Raw genomic sequence first — 13,244 nt, forward strand, 5'->3', positions numbered from 1 at the left:
AAATAAGAATCGAAGAAAAAAAATACATTACAGATCTCCAAATAAAAAACGCTGCAAGAGAGTATAGTTTTGATTAGCATTAATGATGCTAGCAGATATAATCAAAGATTATATAATTAGACCAATATTAAACTAGCAATGTAGTCAACATCTCTTTCCAGAAGATCAGCCAACTTTTATAGAATAAATTAATGATTAACAATTTCAATACTCATCTAATCAATTCAAAGAAATTGATACCTTATTGATTAATACTCCACGTTGAGAGGCATCCATTAAACGCCATGGTGATCCTCTTTTAAAAGCTGATTGTACAGCAGCCACAGCCTTATCAACATCAGCCTAAAACAATTAATTAATTTTATTATTGATGCTAAGTGTAAATCACTGAATACTTGATCCCTTTATTCTTCTCATTTATTCAAGAAAAGTGTAAGTAAAATATTTGTATTCCACTATCACTATTATCATTGAAAAATAAAATATTTGAGATAATTACTTTATCTCCCTCTGATACTTGTGTGATTACATTTCCATTTGAAGGATTGTATGTTGGGAATTTTTTTCCACTGGCTGAATCTACGAATTCGTTATTGATGAACAACTGAAATGATTGAAATTTACATGAAATATTGAATCACTTTATTTTCTCACAACTAAGTAAATCAATCAATGAATATCTTTACCTGTGTATATTTAATCGATGGATTTGAGTTTGCCATTTTCAACAAATTCAATTATTATCATCAACAATAATATTTAATATTTACAATTTTCTTTCATTTTAGACATCCGTGCGTTATTCTCAATGTCTCATGCGTTATTTAAAATTTATCGTGTTTTATTGTCCGTAGGCCTAGAGTAGTCAATCGCTAAGTTACCGTGCGGTAACCAAGTAGTTACCCCACACGTGTGATAAAAAATAATTTTTTTTTGATACAAAAACGTTGCAAGAAGTGCGCTAAATAAGAGCTAAAAAGTTAAGTCACAAAAATTACACTTGAAATAATAATAAAATTTAGACTTACCTTGAATTATGTACAGGCTGATTATATAACAGCCAATTTGAAAAGAAAGGGTTAATTCCTTATATTTGATTGTTTCAAGTAATAAGGTATTCTGATCAGACGTTTAAATTAATTATCGAAAAGAGAATTCATCATTTTCTATTTCTATTTGAATATTGGCAAAGGGGTTTTATGAGAACCATTTTATTTTTTAGTGCCGATTTTGCCTCGAAAATTGTGAAATCGGGGCACAATTTCGATTAAATTGTATTTTTTTTCTGTAAAGCATCGCCAGGTAACTGTAAAAGCAGAGTTGCTATGAACCTCTATTCTTTTATCACATAAAAATCCGATTAGCCGAAATTAATATTCAACAATCAATAGTTTGGATAACCAAAATAAAGTTAAACGATTAATAATGGATATATACATACCCTCGATTTTACTATTTTGGACGTCAAATCGAGTCTAAAAAAATTTAAGCTCCTATTTAGTCTTGATATAAATAAAATTGATGCTATATTTGAGATCAATTTTATATCTATTTTGAAAAAAGTTATGTTAATATTGACGTCAAAAAACCATTGATTATAGTCTCGAATTTTTGAAAAACTAGACGTCAATCCAATTCGCTGGGGAACCATTTCTTCAATGGAGTAAACACAGATTCAATATTATTATAGCAAAATTAGACTTTTACTTTATATTATGTCTTTCTTCAAATAAAAAACGCTGCAAAAGAGTATAGTTCTGATTAGCATTAATAATGCTAGCAGATATAATCAAAGATTATATAATTAGACCAATATTCGATAAACATCCTGAAAATAACCACGTCATCCCACATGAATAAAACTTTTGTCCAGCCACAGTTATACAATACCATAGTAATGCGAACACATGTCTTTTTATATCACGTATATTAAGACAATTAAGTGTAAGTACATAAATTGTACGAGAATCAACTGACTACGCGTAGATGGTACAGTATTATATTGGAGGGCGCGGCGTATAGTAGTTGTCAGCATCCAGTATCATTATCAATTCAGAGTGCTTGGTAGTTGTGTTGTTGCAGCAGTTAGAAATACAATAAAAAATTAATGACAATAAAAAACAATCATTTTAATGATCACAATAATAATCATTGTTGGAATTGTTCTCAAATAATAACTATTGTAAATTGTATTTATCAATGATAATAATGATTTCGCTGAAATTTTTATGGCCTACATATTGCAAAAATGACTTATTGTACTCCTTGTATTTATTGTATAATAATTAAATAATATTTTCATGAAACTTAAATTACTCAACATGGAATAATTTATTATTTCTTTTGAATTTTATCTATGAGAAGTGTATGATTATTTTTGTTTATACATAAAATATTGTGACGAATGTTTAATAGAGATATGAAATTATAGACACACACAAAACAATGGCAATTAAGTGGTGGTGGATTAATTGTGATTACAGTAATATTCAGCTTGCAACTTTGTTATTTTGTATGATTATCACACAGACGAATAATTATTCAGTTGATAGATCTTGGAATAACTCATTTATATCAGCTGCTGCTTATTGTGCACTTGATCTTAAACCACAAGAGGATTTAAACCTTGAAAAAGTAAGCATTTATGTTGGTTAATAATTAATGGAATAACATACAACATGCAAAGTTGAATAAAAATTCTAAATAATTAAGATGGTAAAATAAGTAATCATTTGAAAGTAAAAATCAATAATAAGATGCTAATCGAATAAATGCATAGTTAAATAATTGCATAAACATTTCAAGAAAATTCTCCTTGGATTCGTATTTATTGATTATTTTATAATTTGATGTTCATCAATGAATATTATTTTAATTGATTAGAATATAAAAAAGAATTATTAAAAATTATAGATGATAGGAAAATGGTACGTGGTAGAAGTTCTCGAGCACAAAAAATCATCTGTAGACATCTCAGACATTGGTATGTCAGTTATCATCAATATTTGTCCAATAGTCTATATCCAGTTTGACGAAAAAGGCTTCTTGAGACTTCTTTGGACTGAGGAGTATGGTAATCTTGAATACACCTTTCGCATACCCGTGTCTGACTACAAATCCGATGGCTTCTGGGTCTCAGTATATCCACAGAATGGTAAAAAAAAATGAAAATTTCTTTAAAAAGAAAAAAATGGTTTACAAATATAATTTTTTTACAGGAAGTATTGTTGACAATAATAAGTATTATAATCAATTCAATGGTACTGTGGTGGTGACAAAAGCAGTGGCACAACACGTTCTTTTAACTTTTTGTCCATCAATTTCTCATGATGCAAATAGTAATGATAATAACAACAATAATCAAGAACAGCAGCAGCAGCAAAATCAACTACGGTATTATTCTATTCTACTAGCTCGTCAGCATAGACTAGATAAAAGCAGTATAAATGGAATTCACAAATTGTTAAAACGTCGAGGCATTGGTATATCAGGCATCAAGTCAACATGTAGGTCTAGCACTACTTCAACAATTAATCATCAATACATCCATTACTTAGTAATATTTTCATTACTTTATTCTTTCGTTAGAAATTTTTGTTAAATTTATCAAAGCTATCATAGCACTTTTTATTTAAATCACCATTAAAATTTGTTGGTAATATATTTTTATAATTTCGAATGTTATTAATAAGAAGAAGAATATTTATCTTGACAAAGCATAATTTATGTGATTATAAAATATGATAATGGTAATAATAATGATGAATCATGTGTGTTACATGATCGACAGACAAAACTGTCGTAAAAGCTAATAATTAATGTTAAAAAGTAGATAATGATTGTATCTTTTATAATAATTGCAACAAATACAAAGCAAATAGTGAGATAATGAATATTATTCGATATATTTATGGATCTACTTTTTAGAAATTTAATGAATACAATGGATTTTAAGCATGTATAGTACGAAGATGAAATTAAGTTCTACGACTCATAATTGATGTCAATTGCGACTTAATCTTTCTTGATAGTTAAAACGGAAGGCTGGAAAGTTTTAAGTATTTTATTTGTTCTGTCCAGTTAGGTATATTGTACTTTTATAAATAAAATAATATATTTATAAAAAAAAAAATAATTCCTTTCATAAAAAATAATGGAACATAATTTTCTAAATAAATTCAAGGTTTTATAATTATTAAATTAATTATATTTTTATGATTGAATTAATTATTATTATTCAGGTCTATTATTAGATTGTAAAAATAGTCAATTATGAATGAAAAATAGTAACTAGACTTTGTATGAAATTAATCAAAATAATTTATGTCATAGATTATAATCGATTATCTGTCGAGAAGCTTTTTATTATGGTAATGGTCTGTTTTATGACAATATTGCAAATGTTACGAATTGAAGAAGTGGTGAAGTCAAAACATTTTACAATCAATGATTAATTTTGTTCAAATTTAAAATATTATTATATAAATTAAAGATCATTTTACTTAAAATCTATAAGCTTTTATAAAATAAACATTTCAAATTTGTGTATGATAAAACAATATTGAATATAAAACAATGAAAAATAATACAAAAAGTCCAATTGGATTGGGAACCAAACTCTTTCTTTATTTCAATATATATTTTTGGACAATAGTAGGCCTTATGCCTTGGAGTATAAGAATTTCAGAATTGAATGAAAAACGTGGAACAGAGATCAATGATAGTCCATTTGTTATTTCATTTTGGGGATCAGCTTATAATATTATTCTAATAATTACTCAAATTATTATATATATAGTTGTATTTCCAAACATAAAAGGATTCTATGATCAAATACTTCTTTCTGATTCAGTCAAATATGCCCAACTTGGCATAGTAATTTTACAAAATATATCTGTGATTTGTATGTGGTCTATGTATGTTTTACGTCAACAAATAATAATATTATTTGGTATCCAATTAAGAAATGTCGATACAATATTAACAAATTGTGTTGAATATGAGCTTAATAAGAATGTTTATCCCTATTATATTATCATTTTAAATTTCTTAGTATGTACTTTTGTGTTGATAAATAGTGGAATGCATTGGCCCCCTTCAGCAGTGGTTGACTGGACAATACCAACAATCGTTAGTATTTTAATATTGGTACAATATTCAATGTCATTAAATTTAATTAATGAACGTTTGAAAAATATTAATCGAACAATTTTAAAGCTTGGAAAGATTTCAAAAAAATATGAATTTCAAATATTCTCAGTAACGAAATGGCCAATTCAGAAATCAGTTTTATCACAAATAATAAACTTAAAATATGCCTACATTGAATTATGGAATGCAAATAATAATCTCACAAGTTTTTTTGGATTACCTATATTATTTAGTTTAATTTATTTTGTATCCATCTTGGTATTTTGTTCTTATTATATACTGTTGTATAATGTATTTGCTGAAAATAAACAGACAAGAGATATGGTGGATGATCTTTGGTATATCGTTATAATATGTCCACTTTTGACATTAGCTGCTATGGTCAACAATACTTCAAGAAAGGTAATAATACATGAGTCTTTGAAAAAATCTTAGTTTTCAGAATTTATGACAGAACAAACAATTTCTATTACAGATGAAGCAAACTATTGAAAATATTCATTGGGTTTTGAATTCATGTACGACATCAGGAGAAGTTGAAAATGCGGTAATATAATTCAAAGCCCAGGAAAGAAATAAAATAGATCTACATAGATCCACATTTTCGCCGTTTTTTAGATCTAATTTAATCTACTCATATTTAAAAAACTCAAGAAAATTTGATCTAAGTAAATCTATGTATATCTAGTGAGATCACTGTATATCTACAAAAATTACTGTATGTCTATGGAGATCTCCATTGATCTTGATGATAAAAAAAATTTAATACATCTACAAAGATCACAGAAGATTTATAGTGATCAAAACAGATATATACAGAACAAAGTAGATCTAATTGTGCCAAAAGATAGATCTAAGTAAATCTATTTTATTTTTTCCCGGGAGAGCAAAATAAAATTTTAATTCATTGGAGAACATCTAATATTACAGTTGGTTCGATTTTCTCAAGAACTTTTGAATCGAAAAGCAGATTTTGGTATTTATGGAGTAATTAATTTGGATGGTTCATTGTTATCATCAGTTTGTATCAACCAAAAACATACGAATAAAATAATGATGAATATTAAAATTATTGTATCTCAAATAAATTCAAAAAAAATATCTTTTCTAGATTCTTGGAAGCATGATGACGTATGTGGTTTTTATTGTCCAATTCCAGTTAGCCAGATAAATTCTTCCATACTAGCATGGAAATTATGTAAAAATAAAAGGAATTGAACAAATAATTACAATCAATAGCTAGATAATAAACTTAATACATTAGGTTGTATATAGAATACCACTTATTGACTTGTTGATGTTATCACAAGTCATTAGAATAATTGTAACAGTCCTGGCAATGTCAATTCAATTTACAATGTTACAGCATTAGTGTCCATTATGTAATATTCAAATTTTGAAAAATGTTCTCCAAGTACCTTTGTTTTAATACTCTTTTCGTCTATTGTAATTTATTCGTGTTCAAAATACTAGGATTGCTACCATGGAAGATAAATTTCTCATCATGGGCAATTCATCCACACTCTAATTCAGATGGAAGAATGAGCAATGATACAAAGGAAGTTATGAGTGTTTCAATATGGGGAATAACTTACAGTATAATCATTCTTGTTTTTAATTATTTAAGCAACATATACGCTTTTCAGTATATTCTGGAATTAAATAAATCTTCAAAAATGCCAATAGTAATAAGAGCCGCTCATATAGCAATATCAAAATATCAATTTTACAGTATAAATTGTGTGTGGATATTATACATTTTACATAAAAATACCGTCTTTTATATAAGTGAAGAGCTTATTAAAGTAGGAAAAATGTTGAATAATTCTATCAAATATAATTGGCAAGTTACTCCAAGAATTGGATTCATTTTCGTAATAAATATTGGAGTCAGTACAGTATTAATAGCATTACAACTTCCATATGAAAATATTGTGTGTACATTTACTTGGTGCATCTCCGTAGTCGCTAGTACATGGGTGCTGATTCAATATGCACTGATATTTGAGGTGATTGATCACCAACTGAAATTGATAAACAGGGAAATTTTGAACTTCGGGAATATTTCAGATAATATCAAAATACGAAATATTTTCATCAGCAAATTGCCTATGAGGGACAATTCTGAATGTCATATTGTGAATTTCAAATATGTGTATAATCATCTTTGTGACATTTTTGATAAATTATCCTATTTTTATGCTATCCCTGTGATACTATGTGTTATTTCCTTCGGTCTATCAATGACATTTACCGCGTACTACGAATTACATAAATTTTTTTTCGTCCAAGATTCAAGTTTACAAGACGTAATTATTGAAACTATGTGGTTTATCACCATAGCTTCAGCATTCATTACATTAATTACTGCTGTCAATAATATTAAAAGAGAGGTAATTTTAACTCTGAAATTTCCAAACTCATGCTTGGTAAATGATTTGTCAAATAATGAGTATAATATCCTGTCTTTCAGATTAGCATTATTCCAGATAATCTTCATTGGCTCTTGAATCTATGTTCAATGTCTGAAGACATGGAGAATGCGGTAATTAAGCTTAACAAAAATGATTAACTTAACCATTTAAATTTGAATATCTTTTTCATATGGATCAGCTGATGGATTTTTCTTATGACCTTTTGCGTCGAAAAATAAACTTCACTGCATACGGAATTATTCCATTGGATGGCTCTTTACTATTTTCAGTAAGTAATTACGAAAGCAGAATCAATTAACTCTGGACTATTAATTTAGTTTTTATTTTTTCTTACAGATGGTAGGAAGTACTATTACTTATCTTGTTATCTTTCTCCAATTTCAATCGAAATAAGAATATAATAAACGAAAAAATAGACCAGAGTTGATTATTCAAATAATCCACACCTGGATAATCTTAGATATTAATACAGAAACCGTAGAAACATCTGATATTAACATTCAAATAGGGCAGAATAAAACTATAAAGTAACTTAGAAACAACATTGTACATATTTTAAGTCTATTGTTTTAATGATATAATGATTATGGTGAACCTTGCAACAACTGATAATTCTTAAGTTATTCTTATCACCGAAGTTGCTTAAGGAATTCATTTTTAATTAATACGTCAACTGCTGATTAAGGAAGTTGTTATCCAACGTTAATTGAGAAGAAAATATAATGACTTTTTTTGAAGAAAAAAATTCGAGAAGAGACTGAACAAGTTTGCAGACTTGTACAAAATATCTTTTGAAAAGAATTTAAATACAAATGCTCTTACTCCGTATAGTATTTAAATACAGATACAAATATTGGATTTTGTAAAGGTATTTAAATACAAATACAATTATTCATAAAGTCTTTGAAATATAAATACAAATACAGCCTAGCTAATTTAAATAGATATCTTCAAGCAAGTATATACTTGCTGAAGATACCAGCAGAAAGTATTTAGATAGAAATACAAATAGTGTAATTGTATTTAAATACTGATAAATTTATTCAACAGTTTCTGTATAAGCTACTGCGTTTTTTTTTTTTTTCATGGAAGGTGTCTTAGAATGTCCCGCCTTCCCCTACACTTAGCCACGGGGCCATTGTACAGGGTCTGTTTGGACAGTAAAGGCGGTCATCTTATGTCTTAGGCCTGCAGGTTCCCTAGGTTCCCAAGTTGCCTTGGTTCCCTTCTGAGCCCCGTAACAGTCCCTGTCGATTTCCAATATATATGTATATATGGTGGTACGAAAGAACGTTAATTTCTGCTTTGGAGATTCCGCTAAGCCCCATGGATCCCCCGGTTTCCTCAGCCTTAGGTAGGCAAGATCTATAGGCCTGGTGTCAACCTAAGAGGTCGTTCCAGTTCCACAAGAAATCATCCTACCTTCGGAGATTCTACCGGTTACCTCAAGGGTCCTGGTTTCAGACTCAGCATCAGCAAGGCTGTACGACAATGGGGTGTCGCCTGGTTCCCCAACGGCATCGTGGCGGCAAAGCTACGGCGTTACGTGCAACGTTTAGCGAATTTTTTATTAAGTACCTTATTGATATTTTACTTTGTATTTTAAAAACGATTTAGTGTATACTGGAAAAGGTATTTTATTTAAATAAAAAACCTTTTTCAGTTTTGAAATTTTAGATAATACTTATGAATGGGAAGTAATATTTTTAAATACTTTCATTAATTTGATAGTAACTAATATAGTTTATGGATCGAATAATGTCAAATTCATTGTAAAAACATGGATGTAATTTTAAGTTATATGTTCAATACTATGTTTATCATGAATAAAAAAAATTGTAACAATTATTTACCTCTTCCATCGTCCTAATCACTTTAATTCTGGAATAGTCCACAATTAATAAAATTATTACCAAAATATTAATAGGAATCGATAAAAATAATCCAATCGATATTAATTTTTTAATAAAAATACAAATAAAATTTATTGTAGTCCATAGAAAATTTATTACTTTTTTGAGAATTTTTCTTTCTTTGATTCAATAATTTTACTGCTCATCGACTAATAATTTTGGTGCTGCTTGTTGATGAATTATTAGGGTTCCGTATAATAAAAATTCTTACGGAGTAAAAAATACGGAGAACCGTAATTTTTACCCAAGTGTCTATATAAAAATTATCCTATTTTTCTCTCCGTGTTGACATATTTTAAATAAAGTACCTTTTTGAAATATTTAAATACAATTATCAAATACTTTTTGTTGTCAGTACTTAGATATTATTTGAAATACCGTAAAAAGTATTTAAATGAGTATTTCAAATACTTTTATTTGAAATACTGACAAGTATGCAAGTTTGAAACTTGTTCTTTAGAGTTTTCAGATCACATGGTTTTTAACAAAAATCTGATGTTCATGGTAAGCGCCTTCCTTTTTACCTGATGTAATTTTTTCTGTAATTTAAATAAGAATTTTAATTCCTTTTATTGAGTCATGGTATTGACTCATGTTAATACAAGAAATTTATAAATTAAATCATAATCCATGTGATTAGATCTTGAAGTCATGTAAAAATGGAGAGTATTAAACAAATAATTACGATCGATAGCTGGATAATGAACTTAATACATTAGGTTGAATATAGAATACCACTTATTGTCTTGTTGATGATATCACAAGTCATTAGAATAATTGTAACAGTCCTGGCAATGTCAATTCAATTTACAATGTTACAGCATTAGTGTCCATTATGTAATATTCAAATTTTGAAAAATGTTCTCCAAGTACCTTTGTTTTAATACTCTTTTCGTCTATTGTAATTTATTCGTGTTCAAAATACTAGGATTGCTACCATGGAAGATAAATTTCTCATCATGGGCAATTCATCCACACTCTAATTCAGATGGAAGAATGAGCAATGATACAAAGAAAGTTATGAGTGTTTCAATATGGGGATTAGCTTACAGTGTGCTGATCATGATTGGTAATTGTTCAAGTGGCATATATGCTTTTCAGTGCCTTTCAGAGTTGAATAAATCTTCAAAAGTGTCAGTAGTAATCAGAGCTGTTAATGCTGGATTAGTTGTTTGTGAAATTTTTAGAATTACTGGTGTCTTGATGTTGTACATTTTACATAAAAATACCGTTTTTTACATAGGTGAACATCTCATAAAAGTAGGAAGAATGTTGAATAATTCTATCAGATATAATTGGCAAGTCACTCCAAGAATTGGGTTTATTTTTGTAATAAATGTTGGAATTAGTTTGATATTAACTATAATAGAATTTGGATTCGACAGTTTTATATTCTTATTTTGTTGGTATATTTCTACATTAGTTAGTGCATGGGTGCTGATTCAATATTCACTGATATTAGAAGTAATCAATCATCAGCTTAAAGTGATGAACAGAGAAATTTTGAATTTCGGTAATATCCTAGATAATATCAAAGTGAGGAACATTTTCATCAGCAAATTGCCTATGAAGGACAATTCTGTATGTCGTATAGTGAATTTCAAATATGTGTATGTTCATCTTTGTGACATTTTTGATAAATTATCACACTTCTATGCCATTCCTGTATTATCATCTGTTATATATTTAGGAACAGTTATAACATTTATATCATATTACAACTTTTACAAATTTTATGTTACCAAAAATTCACTTAATCCAAGCCACGACATTTGTGACACCCTGTGGCTTTTTATCGTAGCTTCGGCAATTATTACCTTGATTACTACTGTCAATAGTATCAAAAAAGAGGTAAGGTATTTTTTTTTAATTACATGCATTGATTGATTCTTAAAGTTTTGTTAAGAACCCAAAAAAGCTGTTTACATTTTATCAATATTAAAAAAAAAATACTAAAGTGGTCAGAAGCCAGTTACTACATCATCAAGATCCTTGAAAGAAAAATGTCTAAAAAAATCGCAATAAATTTGAATCTAAACATTTAATTGCTAATGTTAGCAATATTTTCAATTTATTTATTATTAAATTACTTAGAAAATCTTTCAAATATTTGACCCAAAAAATTAAAAAAAATATTAAATTAAGATCATAAATAAATGTAATATTTATTATAATGAAGTAATTTTTCATACATAAATAAAAAAACAAATTTTGATAAATAAGTAAAAAAATTACCAAATTTAAGAAATTGATGATTTTGTAGGTTTTTTTGTTCATCAAATAATTAATAAAATAATATTAAACAAGCAAACTACAATTTTTTTTATCGAAAATACGATTTTTAAATTCTGATAGTTGTGTCTTTTTCTAGTGCGTGGTGCCGCCTATAATGCTGTCTCGCTTAGATACACGGTACCACAAAAATGCGAAAAAATCGTATAAAAAAAAATTCAGCGCATTTTCGTTTTTGGGCACATTTTTTCTACAGATCATTACGGATATTTTGATATCAGAAAATTAAAAATTGCTCTTTGTACAAAAATTTTCAACACTAATGGAGCCAAGTCTCCTATATTGACTGGACTAATACGTTGGATACATGATTTTTTTTTGGGGACTGTCCCTAAACTATACAAATGTCCTCCAATAAATGTAGCTGAAGTTTCAAACATTCATATGAACGAAAAAAAAAATATTAAAAAATAAAAAACAAATTAAACCAACGCACAGGAATCATATGAAGTACGTAAAAAGGAAAAATAAGTCAAATTCAACCCTTAGGATTTGAAAGAAAGCAGTAAATCCAAAGAAAAAAAGGTTGTTTTTACAAAAAAAAATCAACTTAGAAACACCGATTTAGATCCACTCAAAAATTGGCAGAGATATTCTTTGCATTATGCAAAACATATCCGCCAATTTTTATTATTCCAGATTGGCCGGAAGTCGGTCATTAGAACTTTTGAATGTTAGAAAATCGACGAAAAAGACTTGTAAACGAATAATTGACTTCCGGTCGAAACTTCAGCTACATTCAAATAATACCTTGTACTTCAGAAATGTCCCCAAATGATACTCTGATTAGATTTATTATTATCCTCTAAACTTGTACTGAGTAGTTATTTCTTGAATTTGTCAAATAATGAGTACAATATCCTGTCTTTCAGATTAGCATTATTCCAGATAATCTTCATTGGCTCTTGAATCTATGTTCAATGTCTGAAGACATGGAGAATGCGGTAATTAAGCTTAACAAAAATGATTAACTTAACCATTTAAATTTGAATATCTTTTTCATATGGATCAGCTGATGGATTTTTCTTATGACCTTTTGAGTCGAAAAATAAACTTCACTGCATATGGAATTATTCCATTGGATGGCTCTTTACTATTTTCAGTAAGTGATTTATAATAATAATGATGAACTTCTAAATATTTAATTTTATAAAAATTCTTTCAGATTTTAGGAAGTTCTATTACTAATCTTGTTATTTTCCTTCAATTTCAATTGTAACACAGAAATAATAAAAAAAAAAAAAAGTGAACCAAAGCTAATTATTTAAATGTCCTACATCTGGAATGATTTAGACATTATAAATTCATAATCTAATTTTTTATAGTATTGAAAATTGATAAATTAAAATAGTAAGATAAGAAACAATGAAATTAAAAATAACTTGAAAGTAATATTATGAGAAGGCATTGTCTGAATGATGTAAGCATTGCAACACTTTATTTGTTCAATTAT

The 13,244-nt window shown here is 27.9% G+C and overlaps 4 protein-coding genes across 4 annotated transcripts; 3 read left to right on the top strand and 1 right to left on the bottom strand.

Annotated features, from left to right (window-relative positions):
- Window positions 1-116: 116 nt before the first annotated feature.
- LOC118070801 (aldehyde dehydrogenase, mitochondrial-like) lies at window positions 117-1,977 on the bottom strand. The gene is made up of 5 exons (XM_035089618.1): window positions 1,442-1,977; window positions 687-1,306; window positions 500-604; window positions 241-342; window positions 117-173 (listed from the first exon to the last, which is right to left on the bottom strand). The coding sequence occupies exons 2-5, from the start codon at window positions 720-722 to the stop codon at window positions 117-119; spliced, it is 300 nt and encodes a 99-aa protein (XP_034945509.1). The 5' UTR covers window positions 723-1,306; window positions 1,442-1,977.
- LOC118070812 (uncharacterized) lies at window positions 1,945-3,650 on the top strand. Its single transcript, XM_035089630.1, has 3 exons — window positions 1,945-2,634; window positions 2,914-3,154; window positions 3,219-3,650. The coding sequence occupies exons 1-3, from the start codon at window positions 2,446-2,448 to the stop codon at window positions 3,599-3,601; spliced, it is 813 nt and encodes a 270-aa protein (XP_034945521.1). The 5' UTR covers window positions 1,945-2,445; the 3' UTR covers window positions 3,602-3,650.
- On the top strand, window positions 3,643-7,979 carry LOC118070802 (uncharacterized). The gene is made up of 6 exons (XM_035089619.1): window positions 3,643-5,553; window positions 5,627-5,698; window positions 6,082-6,171; window positions 7,625-7,696; window positions 7,765-7,854; window positions 7,923-7,979. The coding sequence occupies exons 1-6, from the start codon at window positions 4,576-4,578 to the stop codon at window positions 7,977-7,979; spliced, it is 1,359 nt and encodes a 452-aa protein (XP_034945510.1). The 5' UTR covers window positions 3,643-4,575.
- A 3,086-nt stretch (window positions 7,980-11,065) lies between these two features.
- LOC118070803 (putative gustatory receptor 28b) lies at window positions 11,066-13,010 on the top strand. Its single transcript, XM_035089620.1, has 4 exons — window positions 11,066-11,350; window positions 12,664-12,735; window positions 12,804-12,893; window positions 12,957-13,010. Exons 1-4 carry the CDS (start codon window positions 11,066-11,068, stop codon window positions 13,008-13,010), a joined length of 501 nt encoding a protein of 166 aa, XP_034945511.1.
- Window positions 13,011-13,244: the final 234 nt, after the last annotated feature.

This window comes from Chelonus insularis, unplaced genomic scaffold, assembly GCF_013357705.1.
Source record: "Chelonus insularis isolate UGA/USDA-ARS -01 unplaced genomic scaffold, ASM1335770v1 contig_68_pilon, whole genome shotgun sequence".
Taxonomy (NCBI): Eukaryota; Metazoa; Arthropoda; class Insecta; order Hymenoptera; family Braconidae; genus Chelonus; species Chelonus insularis.

Bases quoted from the DNA above. Each gene is read 5' to 3' on its own strand.
- LOC118070801 (XM_035089618.1), bottom strand. From the start codon at position 722: ATGGCAAACTCAAATCCATCGATTAAATATACACAG. The intron at 605-686 runs GTAAAGATATTC...CAATCATTTCAG, and splicing joins CATCGATTAAATATACACAG to TTGTTCATCAATAACGAATT. The intron at 343-499 runs GTAATTATCTCA...TAATTGTTTTAG, and splicing joins AAGTATCAGAGGGAGATAAA to GCTGATGTTGATAAGGCTGT.
- LOC118070812 (XM_035089630.1), top strand. From the start codon at position 2,446: ATGGCAATTAAGTGGTGGTGGATTAATTGTGATTACAGTAATATTCAG. The intron at 2,635-2,913 runs GTAAGCATTTAT...TAAAAATTATAG, and splicing joins AGGATTTAAACCTTGAAAAA to ATGATAGGAAAATGGTACGT. The intron at 3,155-3,218 runs GTAAAAAAAAAT...ATTTTTTTACAG, and splicing joins CTCAGTATATCCACAGAATG to GAAGTATTGTTGACAATAAT.
- LOC118070802 (XM_035089619.1), top strand. From the start codon at position 4,576: ATGAAAAATAATACAAAAAGTCCAATTGGATTGGGAACCAAACTCTTT. The intron at 5,699-6,081 runs GTAATATAATTC...CTAATATTACAG, and splicing joins CAGGAGAAGTTGAAAATGCG to TTGGTTCGATTTTCTCAAGA. The intron at 7,697-7,764 runs GTAATTAAGCTT...CATATGGATCAG, and splicing joins CTGAAGACATGGAGAATGCG to CTGATGGATTTTTCTTATGA.
- LOC118070803 (XM_035089620.1), top strand. From the start codon at position 11,066: ATGAAGGACAATTCTGTATGTCGTATAGTGAATTTCAAATATGTGTAT. The intron at 11,351-12,663 runs GTAAGGTATTTT...CCTGTCTTTCAG, and splicing joins TCAATAGTATCAAAAAAGAG to ATTAGCATTATTCCAGATAA. The intron at 12,894-12,956 runs GTAAGTGATTTA...AAATTCTTTCAG, and splicing joins ATGGCTCTTTACTATTTTCA to ATTTTAGGAAGTTCTATTAC.